General features: G+C 46.4%; 1 protein-coding gene across 5 annotated transcripts in view; it reads right to left on the minus strand.

Moving 5' to 3' along the window:
• C9H10orf90 (chromosome 9 C10orf90 homolog) overlaps positions 1 to 18836 on the minus strand; it is a 238070-nt gene that overhangs the window by 13170 nt on the left and 206064 nt on the right. For all 5 annotated transcript variants that reach the window (XM_050803718.1, XM_050803715.1, XM_050803719.1 and 2 more), the window contains 2 exons: positions 15581 to 15765; positions 13221 to 13398 (listed from right to left, as the gene is read on the minus strand). In XM_050803718.1, the coding sequence (XP_050659675.1) occupies positions 13221 to 13398; positions 15581 to 15765 (363 nt within the window). The remainder of the gene's footprint in view (positions 1 to 13220; positions 13399 to 15580; positions 15766 to 18836) is intronic.

Genomic DNA, 18836 nt, shown 5'->3' on the forward strand with positions numbered 1-18836 from the left:
CACCATTCCCCCGGCGTTCCTTTCTCTACTGGGCACCTATCCCCCAAATTCATGTTTTGATTCATCGTTATAGCAACCCACTCAAGCTAGTCTTCTCTCCTCTTTACAGGGGTTTTGTGGGTAGGTAAAGTACCTCTATTCTCAAAGTAAGTAGACAAGAGACCTGAGAGTTTAGTACTGATGGAATCCGTGGGATTTTTATTCTCCACAAAAGATATAAGGTTGAAATTCTCAAAGGAGGGATTGTATTTTCACATAAATGTCAACATCTGGGTGGCTTCCAGTTACCTTCCAGTCCCTGAACCAGCTGCATCAACATCACCTGGAGCTTTGTTACAAATGCAAATACTCGGTCCCTATATCAGGTCATCGAAATCAGAAATTCCGTGGCTAGGCCGGTGGTCTGTGGCTTTAGCAGTTTTCTGGGTGATTCTGAAGCCTGCCTAGGTTTGAGGACCACTGTTACCTTGGTAGAATGTAGTAAGAGTGAGAAGGAAAAAAGCCAAGTCCCTACATGGGTTTGGAGGCTTTGAGGAAGTATTGCCAGATAAAATAAAGACTGCTCAGTTAAATTTGCATTTCAGATCCACAACAAATATGTTTTAGCATAAATATGGGACATACAATATTTGGGACACACTTATACTAAAAAAGCTTCATTATTTATGTGAAATGCAATTTTAACTGGGCATCCTGTATTTTCGTTAGATAAATCTGGGAACCCTACTCTGAATGTTTACAGAACCTCTCCATACCATGGCAACAAACAGGCCCCCAGCTGCAGGGTCCCTGAAGCCATAGTCTGAAGTAGCTGCATGTGAAGGCAATGCTATGGAAGGCCAGCCTGTGCCCTTGTTATGCAGTTAGTTCTCTGGCAGTTTATTGCTTCTTGCAGCTATTCTCTCATATAATTGGTATGGATGAGACTTCCCCCTTGATCTTGTTTTCTGTGGTTATTTCACATTGTGACATCTGTGAAGACTTTCTAATGGGAATGTGACTGACTCCACTTTTTCCAGAGGACTTTGTGCTGGGCACCAGCATGGTGGCATTGTTACAGATGCTGGGGTACACACACAGAGACAGCTCCAGGCAGGGTGCATTGTTAGGCGAGCTTCCAGTGAGGCAAAGCTAGCCACAGATGGAAACCTGCACCAAACCCTACTGCCCAGAGGAACCCCAGGACCCTCAGCCGTCACTTCCTGGAATTGCTCGACATAAAGGATGCAGGTAATGAGGGTAAGACCACTTTCTCACAGTGCCAGATTTCTATGGAAAATGGCAAATTGAAACTCCAGTGGGGGTTTCATTGGCAAAGCATTGTAGATTCCTAAAGTAATGTTTCCAAAGCAGACTATCGAGAATTAGATAAAAACATTTCAAGGTCCAAAAAATAATTTAGGAAAAATAGGATTAAACAAATTTAAGCATAAAAAACACTTTTTTTTCTGTAGGATTTATCAATGCTTTTAACATACACTGAGCACTACACACTTCTAAAATAATACAGTATACAACAAATAACATATTTTTCAAAGGAATCTGAAGGATCCTTTTCTCCTTTGGAATGCATTGTGGTTAGTATTTGGCTAGAGGAAACCGAGAAGAAAAATGAGATCAACTATAGGATATAACAGCTATAACTAGTTCTCAGTTTTCAAAATTATTTGTACCTGTTACATAGAATTTAATCTCTGTGTGTATATGTATACATGTGTATATGTATGATGGTATGTGTGTGTATATCTGGTATACACAATCAGGCCACATGGCATCTCTTAAAAGTATGTGTGTGTGCCATTACCAACATGGCATTGGGGGTGCCAGTGCCTGAGAACCTATACAACTGCTGCCCCAGACCCTGGAGTTGTGTTCCCTCCATATGTACCCATGCCCCAGACCCTGGTTTCATGGCCACTCCATTGGTACCATACATCATACACCAGTGTCAACATCACCATGAGTGCACCTAACAGCCAGACCCAGTTCAAGAGAAATCCCCTTGGCCATGACATTCCTGGTGGTAGAAAAAGCTATCAGGAGGATCCCAGCAGCCTTTGCCATTGAAGGCCCTAAGAACCCTTGCTGCTGCTGTAGACAACCACAGCCTTGGCCACTGAAGACATCTGCAATATTGGCAATTGTTAACCTCAGCTGACAGCTATGCCACTGCACCCTCACTAGAGCTAGAACTGCCACACTCCACCCAGTGTTCTTGCACTCACCTGAAAAGGATGACTTTTTTTCCCCCAATGAAACCAGTACTTAAAACCTAGAAGAGGTGACTGCTCCATCAAATGTGCAGACATCATTGCAAGGCAAAAAGAAACAGAAAAACAACAACAAGCAAGCATAATGCCAACAAAATAATGTGATAATTGTCCAGTAACTGACCCCAAAGAAATGGAATTCTATGCATCATCTGACAAAGAATTCAAAATAACTGTTTTAAGGAATCTCATCCAACTATAAGAGAACACAGAAAAAAAAAATGACATCAGGAAAACAATACATGAATAAAATGAGAAGTTTAACAGAGAGATTGCAATAATTAAAAAGAACCAGATAGAAATTCTGAAACTGAAGGATATAATGAATGAAATTTAAAAAGGCAATAAAAGGCATTAACAGACAAATTAAGCAGAAGAAAGAGCCTGTGAATTCAAAGATAGGTTATTCAAAAATATCTGGTCAAAGAAAAAAGAACGAAAATGAATGAAGAAAGCTTATGGGATTTATAGAACAGCATCAAAAGAGCTCACTTTTGCATTACAGAAGTTTAAGAAGGGCCGAGCAAAATACAGGGGTAGAGGAAGCAGCAGGAAAGGCCCTCGGAGCTCTCTGAGTCCCCAAGCAGGCCATTCCTGCCAGGCATCACAGGAATCCTTTGGGAGGGCAGCCAGAGGTTCAGGGAAAATGCCACAAGACAAAGGAAACCTCCAGCTGAACTCTGTAACAATTTGAACCAGTCAAGAAGCCTCTTGGCCGGAACTCAGGGGAGGGTATGAATCTTGCATGCAGACTCCACAGGTAGGGGAAGAACTAAAGCCTTTTTCTTTCACAGCTGGGACAAAGGTAGCTTGGGGCACGTTCTTAGCCCTGGTTGCCTACTGCCTGGAAACAGACTTGGTGCTATTATGGAGTGCAACCAGCCCTTTGGATTGCGTGGGAGCTGGGGGAGACCTGTGACTGCCGGCTTTCCCCCACTTCCCTGACAACCTGCATGACTCAGCAGAGGGAGCCATAATCCTCCTAGGTAAGTAACTCCATTGACCTGGGAACCTCACCCCCTATCCCCCACAGCAGCCACAGCAAGACCTGCCAAAGAAGAGCCAGAGCTCAGACACATCTAGCTCTGCCCCAACCTGATGGTCCTTCCCTACCCACGCTGGTGTCGAACACAAAGGGCACATACTCTTGGGAGTTCTAGGGCCCTGCCCACTGCCGGTTCCTCTCCATACTACCACAGCTGATGCTCTCCAGAAAGTGCCACCTCCCAGCAGGAGGCCAAACAGCACAAAAATAGAGCATTAAACCACCAAAGTTAAGAACCCTCACAGAGTCCATTTCATTCCCCTGCCACCTTCACTGAAACAGGTGCTGGTATCCATGGCTGAGAGATCCATATATGGTTAACATCACAGGACTCTGTGCAGACAACCCCCAGTACCAGCCCAGAGCCTGGTAGACCGGCTGGGTGGTTGGACCCAGAAGAGAGAAGACAATCACTGCAGCTCAGTTCTCAGGAAGCCACATCCATAGGAAAAGGGAAGAGTGCTACATCAAGGGAACACCCTGTGGGACAGAAAAATCTGAACAACAGACTTCAGCCCTAGACCTTCCCTCTGACAGAGCCTACCCAAATGAGAAGGAACTCTGGTAATATGACAAAACATATGAGGCTCTTTAACACCCCCCAAAAATCACACTAGCTCACCAGCAATGGATCCAAACAAGAAGAAATACCTGATTTATCCGAAAAAGAATTCAGGAGGTTAGTTATTAGGTTAATCAGGGAGGCACCAGAGAAAGGTGGAGCCCAATGTAAGGAAACCCAAAAAATGATACAAGAAGTGAAGGGAGAAATATTCAAGGAAATACACAGCATAAAGAAAAACAATCAACACTCCAGGAAACAGTGAACGCACTTATAGAAATGCAAAATGCTCTGAAAGTCTCAGCAATAGAATTGAACAAGTAGAAAAAAGAAATTCAGAGCTTGGAGACAAGGTCATTGAATTAACCCAACCCAACAAAGACAAAAAAATAAGAATAAAAAAATATAAACAAAGCCTCCAAGAAGTCTGGGATTATGTTAAACGACTAAAACTAAGAATAATCAGCATTCCTGAGGAAGAAGAGAAATCTAAAAGTTTGGAAAACATATTGGGGGAATAATCGAGGAAAACTTCCCTGGCCTTGCTAGAGGCCTAGACATCCAAGTGCAAGAAGCACAAAGAACTCCTGGGAAATTCATCTCAAAAAGATCATAGCCTAGGCACATTGTCATCAGGTTATCTGAAGTTAAGATGAAGGAAAGAATCTTAAGAGCTCTAAGACAAAGGCACCAGGTAACCTATAAAGGGAAATTTATCAGATTAATAGCAGATTTCTCAGCAGAAACCCTACAGCCTAGAAGGGATTGGGGCCCTCTCTTTAGCCTCCTCAAATAAAACAATTATCAGCCAAGAATTTTGTATCCAGTGAAACTAAGCATTACATATGAATTTGCCACTACCAAGCCACCACTACAAGAACTCTAAAAGGAGCTCTAAATCATGAAACAAATCCTGGAAACACATCAAAACAGAACCTCTTTAAAGCATAAATCTCACAGGATCTATAAAACAAAAATACAATTTAAAAAGCAAAAACAAAAAAAACAAAAAGCAAGGTACATAGGCAAAAAACAGCATGATGAATAAAATGGTACCTCCCATCTCAATACTAATATTAAATGTAAATGGCCTAAATGCTGCACTTAAAAGATACAGAACTATAGAATGGATAAGAATTCACCAGCCAACCATCTGCTGCCTTAAAGAAACTCTCCTAACACATAAGACTCACATAAACTTCAAGTAAAGAGGTAGAAAGAGGCATTTCATGCAAATGGACACCAAAAGCAAGCAGGAGTAGCTATTCTTACATCAGACAAAACAAACTTTAAAGCAACAGCAGTTAAAAAAGACAAAGAGGGATATTACATGATGATAAAAGGCCTTATCCAATTTTAGGAAAATATCACAATCCTAAACATATATACATCTAACACTGGAACTCCCAAATTTACAAAACAATTACTAATAGACCTAAGAAATGAGATAGACAGCAACACAATAATAGTAGGGAACTTCAATATTCCACTGACAGCATTAGACAGGTCATCAAGACAGAAAGTCAACAAAGAAACATTTTCTTGGATAAAGAAAATGTAGTGTATGTGTATGTGTGTGTGTGTGAATTATTGTCCTTCACAGACACTGTGAGGTGTTGTTTTTTTTTAAGATGCTTGGGAAGAAAATATCAATTTATGCCTATTGATTGATCTTTTGAGAGAGAGAGATATATATATCTCTCCATATGTGTGTACATATATATCACATATATATGTATGTGTATATATACATGTATGTGTATATATACATATACATATATGTATACATACATATATGTGTGTATATGTACACAATATATACATATATATGTACACAATATATACATATACATATATATACATATATGTGTGTATATGTACACAATTTCTCATAGTCTATTGATATACACACACACACACACACACACACAATGGAATACTATACAGCATTAAAGAAGAGGGAAATCCTGTCATCTGCAACACCAGAGATGAGCCTGGGCGACATTATGCTAAGTGAAATAAACCAGGAACAGAAAGACAAATACTGTATGATCTTACTTATATGTGAAATCTAAAAATATCAAATTCATAGAAGCAGAATGTTGGTTACTAGGCGTTAGCAGGGGAGAATCTGGGAGATGTTGGTCAAAGGGTACAAAGTTTCAACTAAACAGGAGTAAATTCTGGATACCTATTGTAGAGCATGATGACTACAGTTAATAATAAAGCTTTTTTATATGTGAAAATTACTGGGAGTAGTATTAATAGATCTTAAATGTTCTCACCAAAAGTATGCAAGGTGATGGATATGTTACCTTCATTTAATCATTTCACAATATGTATATATATCAAAACGTCGTGTCATTCACCATAAATACATACAACTTTTACTTGTCAATTAAATCTTAAAGTTGAAACAAAATGTGGGCGTGTGGTTTTTTTAATGACAAGTTTAAACTGCTCATTTAAAGGAATTTTAACAATGATTCGAATCACAACCTCACCATAAAACAGCTACATCCAGTACAAGTCTGATAGTGTAACTTCACCGTTTGCTCCAATTCCAGGGTTTCCCAGCATTTTTTAGAGAACCATAAAATATGGTGATTTGTAGATTATTAATAAACTTTATGCTAGTTGCCAAGTAGATTTATATCTATGGTGTCACTGCAAGGTTTATTACTTAGCTGCTTTGTGGAATATAAAGGGAAATCACTTGTAAAATAAAATCAAGGCAATTGGGAAATATAACTCCTCATAAAGTCATTTTCCTTATCATTCGGAAACTCAGTGTTTTTACCTTACATTATTTTAATTGTAAGTACAATTGTCCTTTAAATCCACTTCCATAAGTACAATTGTCCTTTAAATCCACTTCCAATCAATAGACATAAATTGATCTTTTCTTCCCAAGCATCTTAATAAAAACATACAACCTCACAGTGTCTGTGAAGGACGATAATAAAAGTGTACAAGTGAATGTCTTTGAATTGGGGAAACAGTCTTTTCAGTAATTCATGCTTCCTGTTTTCTTTGTAAACTGATAAAGTAAAAATTTATTTTTATCTGATAAGCCCATTTAAAAATTCTCTTGTGAGTAATATCGGAAGAACTAGCCCCAAATATTTATTTAAAGGCCTTATGGAGAATGAGAGCCTTGAGATCAGACCAGGCAACAGGAAGGATGGTGTGGCCTGTGCTCAGCGAGCAAATCTTTATTACTGAGATACCTTCCACCACTGTCTCCTATCTGCTGGGTCGTATCTTCGGCTAGATGCTCTAGGAGTCCAAATTAATTTTAATACTTGCTCCAACCAAGAATCATCAGGGAAAGAAGATTTGTTGGAGAAGGAATTCTGCCGTGCCTTCCAGAGAATTCCGTTCCTCTACTGGTGCATGATTTGAATGGCTCTGACTTGGCTCACCTTGAGAAGTGTGGATAATGCAATTCGGATGAATTCTGTCTGTTGTGTTAGATGCAGCAGGGCCTCTTGCAGCGATTTGGCGTGGAGTGTGCCCACCAGCTCTTATAATCTAGAAGGTTTTCCAACGCAACCACACAACCTTAAGCCAAAGTGAAGAAGGGAAGAAGGCAGGTGATCTGGAGGGATGCAAGAATACCAGGATGCCAAGAGTGTTCAAATGGGAGTGAGAGGAGAGGAGAGGGAGTGAAGGGCAGAAAGACAGGATGGGAGTCAGGAGGCTTTGTGGAAGAAGGGGATGTTCCTGAAGGGTTTTCTACACATTCGAAAGTTAAGGGGACAAACTGAGAGAGCCATGGAGGAGGACCCTGACAGGTGTCCTCAGAGGAGGAAATGAGCTGAGAATAGAAGGGGGCAATATGGGCTGAGTTTGAGCACTCTCAGGCTGAGTTAACTGCGGTGAGTACAGGCAGCAACAGTAATTCATAGCAAAGCACTCAGCTGAGAGATGAAAGCCGCCAGAGCCCAGCTCAGGTATTACAGGAAGCACAGGAAAGGGTCTGGGGGTAAGGGTTGAATAAAAAGGCTGGACTTGAGAGGCGCTTGCAAGGTTAGGCGGGATTTTATAGCACAGACAGGAGGAGCGACAGAGGCTTCTCTCCGGTGGTTTGGGAACCCTGATCATGAATGTTTTGGGAGTGAAGGAAGGACAAGAAGTGAGACCAACTGGCAAAGGTGAGAGTGGGCAGAGTCAGGCTGAGAGGGGTCTGGGTTTTGGGGTGAGGGATGGAATCCAGGGAGGCTCTGAAGCTGGGCCCCAAGCCTGGAAGGAGATAGCCAGGGCCAGTTTGATAAGCTCCAGTGGGCACAGGATACAGGCACAATTGTGTCAACAGGGCATAGTGAAGACTGCCAGTAACTGAGCACCTGCAATCTGCAGATATGGTACCCTCTATGAACATAGGGACTGTATCCTTACTGCCTGCAGTGGCTCTGCCCCCTACTACCTGCAGGGGATATACCCCTATGACCCACAGGGGCTGTACCCATATGACTTGCAGGAGATGTAGCCCTATGACTTGCAAAGACTGTACCCCTATGACCTGTAGGAGTTGTACCCCTACTGCCTTCAGGGCCTGTACCCCCTACAAATGCTGAACCCCCTATTGCCTGCAGGGGCTATACCCTCTACAACTTGCAGGGACTCTGTTCTGTGACCTGCGGAGGTTGTACCTTGACTACCTACAAGCGCTGTACCTTCTACAATCTGCAAAGGCTGTGCCTCTTATGCACAGGCTGACCCCGTACTGCCTGTAAGCTATGGTTTACCCCTACTGTCTATAGGAGCCGTACCCCTACTGCCTGCAGGGGCTGTGCGCCCTATGACCTGCAGATGCTATACCCACTACTGCCTGCAGGGCCTGTGCCCCCTACTGCCTGCAGAGGCTGTGTCCCCTACCTGCAGGGGCTGTACTCCTCCCACCTGCGGGGACTATACCCCCTAATACTTGCAGGCACTGTCCCCACTATAACCTGCAGGGGCTGTGCCTGATGCTTCACACTTATTTTTAGCCTATCCTGCTCTGGATTCACCTGTAAGGCAGAGCAATGACAAGTTCTGGAACACACTAATTCCCAGGTTGTGGCCAGCCTTTGAACACGACCCAATCCACTTGGGACCCCAGGAGCTGTGTGGTGATGATGGGGAAGCCTTGCTTATCGCTCCCAGGCAACTCTGGTGAATTGCACAGGTAGAGCCCTGACTTGGGGAGGAGAGAGGCCCTTGGGTTGGAATGTTCCTAATGTCAGAGACTTGAAAGCAAAGGCCAGCTCTCCTGCCACCTTCCCTTGGCGTCCATGGGTGTCAGCCTCCGTCCTCCACATCTCACAATCACCACCTTCCACTGATCCCTCTACCTGAGAACCCCTGGCATCCACCGCCTTCCTCATCCCACTGCCCTGCCCAAGCCCCACCCTCATCATGTCATACCTGAAGCTACACTACTAGTTCCCAGCCCTGCTTTTGACCTCAGAATAAGGTTACACTTAGCCACATCTACAGTTCATCTTTCCTTGGGCTCCTCTTTGGCCCCTTCACCTCCCCGCCCATCCCCATTTTACCATCCAATCATAGCTAAACTGCGTATCCCCAGCCTCCTTTCTTCACCGTGTATTCCCCTCTTCACCCACCCTGCCCCATTGGCATGGTTCTCCCCCACGTCGGGAACCTTCCTCCCTAGGGTGGGAGCAAGGCTACCATCTATGAGATTCCACAACAACCTCAGAAAACCCCTTTCATGGCACTGTGAGAATCCTATGAGCATTGCCTCTTCACCCGCCTGCTTCCCCACAAGGTGGGCAGACTAGGGACTGTGCCTAGCACTGTGTGGGTTCTCAAACAAGGTATGCTGAAGAGATGGACAAAGAAGTTCCTTCTGTCACTGCTAGAGCCATGGGAAGGTGGCCCAGGTAGCTCCCAGGTGAGGAGAGAGACTTATGCATCGTATTTATTGGCTTCGAGAGTTCAAACTACAGGTGACAAGATAGTCAAGACAGGCTACGGACTGTAGCTAGGACCTTGACAGTGCTACTTCCTGGTCCCTCTAGAGTCCTCAGTTGTTCATGAAAATTTTCCTGCCTCCAAACAAGGAGCCCTAACCCTAATTAACACTCACCCACATGCAGCACTCTTCCCCTGGCCTCAAAGGTGCTCAGAATTCACTAGCTACCATAAAGTTCAGCTGGTTCCCTGGTTCTCACCATAGTCATCCCCTGCAAGTCCAGGGACTGGCTTCTCTGGCATTGTCAGCTGCCGAGGCTCCTCCCACCTGAACCTTTCAGGTTCTGCTCCTGAGCCAAGACTGCTTGACAAGCCCCAATCAGAGGCAGCTACCCCAGCACCAAAAGCAAATAGGAGTCTTCTTTTTAGCAGATGCCTTGACGCTGTAGCCAGAGCTCGTTCACGCATATGATTTATTAACTAATTTAGCATGTAAGAAAAACATCTGCATTTTACTTTTATCATCTTGCCAGCAGACAGGCTGAAGACAAGATGTGTACTGCAGACTTGTTTAATAGGGCCTTAAACATTTCTTCTCACTTGCCCAAGCTTGTATGAGGCTCTGGTTTCAGAGGTTGTCTGATTTCACTGACCTAACACAAACAAACCCAAAAGTAAAGCTCTCATCAACACATAAATACCACAGGGATGGTCTGGGTGGCCATAAAACCCATGTTGGCCAAGTCCCACTTTGAGAGCATGCTGGTTGCCAGGACTGTCTTGGAATTTGGGGAGCAAAAGGTATTCAGTTAGTTAACATTCTGAACTGAGCCTGGTTACCTTTTATTATATACAATTTTAAGATTTTCATTTAAAGGAATGTGAACTTGTAAGGATATTTGTTTTGGGCAAACACCAGTTGGATGATATAATGAGTACAATGGTGTCTCCCCAACAAAAAGATATGTTTAAGTCCTAATCCCCCATAACTCTGAATGTGACTTCTTTAGAAATAGGGTCTTTGCAGAGGTAATCAAGTTAAAAGGAGGTCTGACTGGATGAGGGTAGCCCTAATCCAATGACTGTCATCTTTATGAGGAAAGGAAATTTGAACATAGAGACACAGATGCAGGGAAGACGGCCATGTAGAGACAGAGGCAGAGACCATAGTGCTGTATCTACAAACCAAGGAACACTGAGGACTGCAGGAAGCCGCCAGGAGCAGAGAGGGAGGCTGGACACAGCATTGCCCACTGAGCCTCTAGAAAGTAACCAACCCTGTGGAAACCTCGATTTTGACTTCTGGCCTCCAGAATTGCAAGAAAATGTTTCTGGGCTTGTTTTTTGTTTGTTTGTTTGTTTGTTTTGTATTTTGCTTTTTCTGAGACAGGGTCTTGTGCTCTGTTGCCCAGGCTGGACTGAAGTGGTACGATCACGGCTCACTGCAGCCATGACCTAGCCAGGCTCAGGTGATCCTCGCACCTCAGCCTCCCAAGTAGCTGGGACTACAGGCATGCACCTTCATGCCTGGCCAATTTTTGTACGTTTTGTAGAGACAGGGTTTCTCCATGTTGCCAGGCTGGTTTTGAACTCCTGGGCTCAAGGGATCCACCCACCTCGGCCTCCCAAACTGCTGGGATTACAGGCTTGAGCCACTGGGCCCTGCCAGGTCCTGTTCTTTTAAGCCCTGTGTTTGGTGATTTCTCACAGCAGCCCTAGGAAACCAGTACAGATGGCCAAGGCCACATTGCCTCTGGCACTTGGGATGGTGGTGTCCCAGACCACTTGTGGCTGGTAGAATGGCACAGCCGGGAGGTGCTGGCCCAGGAGAAGAGAAGCCCAGCACAGCACCACACTAAACAGGTTCCCTAAGGTCTCTGGGTCTCTGTTTCTTCCCACACAAAGTGAAGGGACCTGACTGAAAAGGAAGCCCTCAGCGCCATTCTGTGTGTGTATGTGAGTCTTGAGCTCTAAAGTGGCGTCATTCTATATTTGCTAACCACAAATTTGGTAGCCTAACCATGCTCTCAAGTAGCATCTTCAGAACTATCGAGGCTGAGTGGCCCACACAGCCTGGGCACCAACACCCAACACTGCCCAGGGCCAGTGTAGGCACTGAAGGCCCCAGAGGTCTCCTGGTGCTGGCTTTGATTCTCACAGCAACTTGAGAAGTCTGTGCCTGAACCCAGTTTTCTCTTTATTGGGCCAGAGACGAAACAGCCTCCTGGAAACTGTATCCCCATTGAACCTATATCTGCCAACAGACTTACAGCACTGGTTAGAGACACATTTTCCCATGGGGAGCTCTTTGCATACCCCCTTTTGTTAGTATACTAGAAATTGTCATGCGGAGGGAGCAGCAGGTGTCTTGGCAAATATTTAGCCACAGGGAAGGATGCATTCAAATTCATTCCTCCCCGAGGTCTTTAGACAGCTCCACCAGCAGAGTTCTGGTGGAGGGAAGGAGACTTAGTCTGCCCATAGACTGGGGAGGTTCACAGGAATTCTATTACAACACCCTTTTCCTCAGTCCCCCAGGCACCCGGAATGAGATCTTGGTAATGTTTGCTAAGCTGCACTTTATTGAATACAGTTATTTCCCCAAAAGACTTTTATTCTGAGTTATACTCATGATTTCACCTCCTAGGGGCCAAAACATTTTCCTAGGAAGAAAGATCTCATTCCTCTATCCAAAGGAATAAAACTGGGGTTTCTCCAGGCCTCCAGATTTTAAGATTTGGGTTGGCAGTCACTAAGTATGTGCTCTGATGTCCCCCATCCTTACCCTCATTTCTTTTTGTTATTCTTGCTAGTTTAATAGTCTGTTTATAAGCTCCATGAAGTAGGGACTGAGGTCAGTCTTGCTCCCAGCATGGCACCCAAAGGAGGTTCCTGATAACTCCCTCTCCAGTGAGTCAGGAAGTGCCCTCCCTCACAGGGTCAGTGTGACACTGGCCTCACAGTGCTGGGAAGCTGGCCATGCATCCTCTGAGCTCACAGCAGGAAAGGGGTTTCAAGATGACGAATGTTGATGTAGACAAGCTGGAGTCAACCTCTCACCCCGAGATCTGTTTTGCAATCTATAAAGGGCAAAGGGGATCTCTTGCAAATATCTATTAGGAGCCAAGAATTTGAACTTGCTACCCTGGCTGCTATAGTGGTGTGGCTTCTGTCCCAGCTGTAATGGTAAATTGGTGTCCCAAGTTGTTTCTGCTGAGCTCAATGCCCATATGTGATCTCTCAAAATGGGCTGGCTCCAAGAACAGGCTTTATGATGCTGAGGGTCAGCCACTTGGAGCCATAATAGGTTCTGCATATGTCAGTGGCATCACTTGGAACCATCACTCCTGAGTGAAGCCTCCAGCTCCAGGAACCCCCCGCCCCGGTCTTTTCCAGTCTCCACAAGCCACCTGCAGCTTACCACTCAGAGGATGGGGAACCGTGAACTGCTTCTTGCTGGTGCGGATGGGAAGGACGCTCTGCTTCTGCCTCAGGTCCTCCTTCTGCTGGGCTTTCCTCTGCTGGACCATGTGTTCGAGCTTTTTCAGCCGTTCTTGTGAGCGAGAAATGAACTGAGGCTTACGAACTTCCAGTGCTTCCTATGCAAGGAAAAGAAAATATGTCATTTTTAAGAGCAGTGACACACAAAGGCAACACATCTGTCTGATGTGGCCAAGAAGCTGATGGCAAGCATGACATTCCGAGACCAAAAGCCACGGTGCAAAAGTACATCACAATTTTCTTCTACATCCTTGTGTAAAGAGGGTAACAGGCATGTTGACAACACAGGTCCTGGGGGTCAGGCCTGGCCAGCGCTGAGACCCCTGCTGCAGCAGGATTGACCGGCAACTGGCATCAAAGCCGGGAGTGCAGAGGCAACGTCTGCCCGTTCCTCTTTCTACCCTGCTGAGTCATTTGTTCCCAAAAGACAATCCAAGAGCCCTACATTCTGTATTCCAAAGAGACATGGGTGTGGAGGGAACGGAGGTGCTGAGTCACTTGCTTCTGTTGCACTTGGAAGCCCCAAGAAGCACAGACACAGATCATTCACTCAGTGTGAAAAACACACCCTTTCAGGAGGCACCACAACTGCGGCAAAAGGAAACAGCTCCTCCTCCTGGGTAGAAAGAGTTGGGAGGAAGCCTTTGCCTATGCAGAAGTTTCTGTGAGCTCCACAAACCATGTCAGAGGTCCCTGTGTCTCCACTCCCACCTCCATGCACCAAGCCACCCACACAGGTCTCCTGAACAAGACTAACTGCCATTCCGCTATGTCCCAGACACTGGGCTAGGTGCTCAACGTGTATTCATCACCTCGTGGAGTCCCACAGCTGTTCACAAAGGCAGGCATATTTCTTTCCATTTGACAGATGCAAAAACTGAGGCTTATGGTAGTTTGGTAGATCACATGGTAACAACCCATCCGTGGGAACCCCATTCTTTTCCTGCACTGCTTTTTATGGTCTTAACTTACTATTCCTGAGTGTCTCTGCTCAAGTTGTCCCCGGCCTGAAGTACCACCCATAGCCATTGGTTCAAGTTCCATCTACCCCAGGAATCCCTGTTGAAATGTCCTGTTGAGTCAGAGCATGGTGCTTCTCCGATGGGCCTGAGCAACAGTGAGTCACACATTTACCTCGGTGCTAGGCTGTGAGCTCCAGGAAGTCATGGGCCATGTCTCATTAACAATGCATCACTCACATAGTAGGAGTCCTGCATGTATACGCTCAGCAAAGGCTCGCTGGGCGTGCTGCCACAACCAAAATGTTCCGCTGCCCCCTTCCTCTTCCTCTGGGAGTTCAGCGTGCCCAGGGGGAAGAAGTGTGGGCTCAGTCTGTGTCACATATGTGTCCCTGGCAGCTATGCTAGGGAAGAAGTCTTCTCAGCCAGCTCCCCACATGATGCCAGCCACCAGGAGCAGAGAACCACAAGGTATAAGTCACTGGATGTGCTGAAGCTTCAAGAGAGTTCCATGCCTAAAGAGATAACCCTTAGGAACAGACTGGTGGCTTACGTGTAGCTTCTGCCTCGGCTGCCCACCCCACCAAGAATGTCCTTGGAGACTTTGAGGGCAGCATGAATGCCTCACCCAGGTCCCACCAAGGCCCCCTGGGTACAGGAGCCAGCCAGTGGAGCCATCTCCACACCTGCAACTGCAGGGAGGTTTGCAAACTTATTAAGTGCCTTCCAAGAAGGTGTGGCTAGCTGTGCAATACAGTTAGCAGAGACTTTCTCTGAGGTTGTTTGCCCTCCTAATTTTATTTCTCTGTATTTTTAAACTTTATAAAATGTGTGCATACTACATTTTATAAAGCAATTGGGAAAAGATGCCAAAGTAAAACTTTCCTATCCTTCCATTCACGACCATGTGACCTTGGGCAACTTCACCTCTCAAAGGCTCAGTGTCCTCATCTGAAGACACTGAGATCTGGAGCTCCTACAGGCTCCTACCTCCTGGGAGTCTTGCATGGATTGGAGGCACTGATGCCTAGGAAGTGACCTGTGGAAGGCTGGAGCATCCATCACTGCCGCTGTCACTGTCACTACTGATAGTATTTGATCTTCATTCTAACCTGGAGGAGTCAGTGTCATTGTCTCCATTATTCAAACAGTGACAGAGTAGCCCAGAAAGCTTAGGGGACCTGCCCAGTCACATAGCTGCTATGAAGTGAAATCAGGTTTCCAGCCTCAGAGGTGGAAGTGAGGGAGTGTGTGCTCACGGACTCCCTAGGAAACCTCTCCCTTTGGCAGGATTCAAGCCATGACACACAGAAGGCCTTACTTGCAAGGTCAAGGATCTTGTAGGCATTTGCTGAGGCTCAGAACAGTCTTCGGACAGGCCAGGGCTCCCTGCTGTCTCAGGGGGTGCTGGCGAGGGTGCTGCTGTGGCGGGCTCAGGCGTGGTGGGGTCCTCACTCTTCTTACATTCCTTTATTTTTACAACCAAGTCACAGCATGTGTAATCTCCTAGGAGAGAAGATTTAGAATCCCATTTAGAGGGCACCAAGTGATTTTCGCCTGACTCCTCAATACCATTAGACACAGAAGACAATTTTGAAAATAGAAACGCCAGTGGATTATTAATGGGCCTCGTTAAGCTGACAAGATCATGCCTCATCATAGAGCCCCCGGCCGCCCTGGTCACAAGGAAGAGCATTTGCATTCAGCCAGACTTCAGGACCGGCTAATTATGCCAGGGAGGTATTCCCTAGGCTTCTGATGGTTAGGATGGCTTTGCTCAAAATGAAAAGAAACTTTTCTATTCAGTGCTTCATATTAAGTGTGTCCTGTCCAATTATCACAGTTGGGTTGTTTTGGGACAGTGTATTAATCTACCCAGTGCTTGCTACACTGATGATATAAGGACAGAGCGCTGGTATTCAATTAGAGAGCCCTCCCCTGCACTTGCTGGAGACGACCACTGGCTTTGCATAAGTAATTGGGATGACTTCTCGCTCAAGGCTGGTTTTGGGCTCTTTCTGGGGCCATTTTGACTTTCCCTTGTGGAAAATGTCCGAACATGAATGGATCCAACAGCATCTCAGGCAGGACCGTTTCTGATGGATTGGGGATTAATGAGTATTCACTGGGCACTTACGGGCCTCAGCCTGCAACACAACGTCCTTCACTCTGTCCTTAGTCCACCCCTCCCATATGAGCCCCACTGCTTGCCTCACTGCATCTTCCCCTCAACACAGCGCCCTGAAACCACCCCGGTTCTGAAACGCATGGCAGCCTGTCCCTCACTCCTCACCCACAGGCTCGTCTATCTTCACAAAGCCCCTTTGATTCCTCTGCCCAGTGGACTCCCACCTCCAGGCTGAGTCCAAACCTTCCAAAAGCCTCTCTCCCCTTCCCAAGGCAGGACCCATCCCTGCCTCTGCTACGTCATCCCAGGGAACACACGTCGCTCACTCAGCAGCATCTATAACCAGGGGAGGGTTTGGAAGATGACGTTTTCACCCCATCAGCGAGGACTCCCTCGAGGGCTGGACCATATCATATCCACCCTCCTTCTCTCCACAGCACCGGGCTAGGTGCCCAAAAGGAGCTCATTCTGTGGCGAGTGTGGAGGTGGCCTTCTGGAGGCTCACCTGTCCATAGGATGCATCTCCACAATTACAACGACTACAACTCACCATTTATGCCTGGGTCATCCCTTGCCTGGGTCAGCTGTCCAACCTCTGCTCAAGACCTACCCACAGTTCCTGTTACCTACAAGCCCAAGCCAAGTGGACTTTTCATGGCCGTTCACGGTGGGCATCCCACCAGCAGCGGTCGCTTTGGAGTCTCTAACAACAGCACACCACTTAGGTTTCCAGTCATGCTCTTTCATTTTTCTGAGCATTTGCTCTGGTTCCTTCTGGAAAATTTCCCTGTGACCACTCTGCCCCACCCACCGCCTGTCTCCCGCTGCCCCTTCAGGCCTAACACTAGCCCCAACTCCCTCCTGTGGAGTTAAGCTTGCCTTCTGCCACACTGCTTCCATGTCTTCTAGTGAGCACGTTTTCTAGTTCACCCTGTACACAGGGGAGGAAGCCACAATTTCTCCGCCTCCTTCTCCATCATTCTCCCCAGCACCAGAACCAGAAACCCCAGGGCCAACCCTAACATTCCCACCTTTTCACTGCTCAAAGACCCATCCCTGGATCCCAAGCATCTCTGCAGCCGCGGCCCCTCCTGCACAGTGACTCCACGCTCTCCTCGTCGGCTGGGCCTCAGGCCCCAGCCGCGCTCCTCTCCCATCTGTCCTCCACATTGCACACGAGGCAGTAGTTTCCTCTCGAGCAAATCTAATTATGTCTCTTCCTTTTCAAAGGCTTGGCTCTGCCTTCAATCCAGACTTCCTAAGTGAGTTTAGAAAGGCCTTCCAACCTGATGCACGTGACCCCTGCAGACTCACGCCAGCCACTGCTACCCCCACAACCCTTGGGTCCTGGCCCGACCCTCTGCAGGTCCCCACATCAACCTGTCCCAGCTCCTTGTTTCGTGTGTACCTTTCCCTCTGCCCTCAGGTCTGATTTGAAAACGTCAAATTTACTTTCAAGTTCCTGCTCAAATCACTTCCTTGGCAAAGGTGCCTCTGCACAGACCCTCCTTGGAGTGTCAGGGGCTGTCCTCGGCTTCCCCATGGCCCATCACACAGACAGAACTATGCTGCTGTTTCCTGCACCAACTGAGAGCCTAGAGGGCAGGGGATATAAAGCACAGTGTCTGGCATGCAGTAGATGCTTAATAAATGCTTCTCTAAACGATTAATGAATGAGAAGCTAGGGATTAACTTGGGTTCCAAGTGAAATTACTTTTATCAATTGCCATAACCAATTTAAATTTTACAACCCAAGCTGACATCTTTCTGTCCTTTTCCGTAGTTCTTAGAGAACATCTTTAGAGGGACAGGAAATATAAATTTTCCTGCTGACATAACCAGGTGCCACAGGACGTTTTTCCAATGTGCTCTTATGTCCTTTCTATGTCATTGTTGCACCATTCAGTAGTGGTCAGCAACTTGACGCCCAGAGAAATGATGACTGTGTCCTAATTCTTGGTTTCTTCTTCTGTGGGAGGCTGAGTTTGGGACCTACCTTTTGGGCATGTGAGTTCCAGTGTCTCATGCTTGTTAAGTGCTGGGCACCTGTGGGAGCCTCGCCCCTTAGTCATTATTCCTGCTCGTTAGTCACGGGGCACAGTCAACCCAGCGGACCTGCTGCCTTCAGAGCAGCCACACACACCTGCATCTCCAACTTTCCTTAGCTGAGCCTGGGAGTCTGCTGTGCACCTGGGTGTGGTCTTCTATCAGCCACAGTGGGTACTGGCCTGGCACACAGTGGGCTTGGAAAATCCTGACCCACATAGGGCTGCCTCCTGGGTGCTTGGGAGGTTCTTACATGGCAACAATTTGTCCCCTCTCTGCTCTCCCAGTTGGAGAAGGGGAGGCTTCCTCAGGTGAACAGTGACGGTATGCACAAGGTCCAAGTAGGTAATCAACAACTTTTTATCGACTGTCAAGACAGAATGATGTCACCCACCACCCTCGC

The sequence above is a fragment of the Macaca thibetana genome, chromosome 9 (assembly GCF_024542745.1).
Source record: "Macaca thibetana thibetana isolate TM-01 chromosome 9, ASM2454274v1, whole genome shotgun sequence".
In the NCBI taxonomy this organism is placed as follows: domain Eukaryota; kingdom Metazoa; phylum Chordata; class Mammalia; order Primates; family Cercopithecidae; genus Macaca; species Macaca thibetana.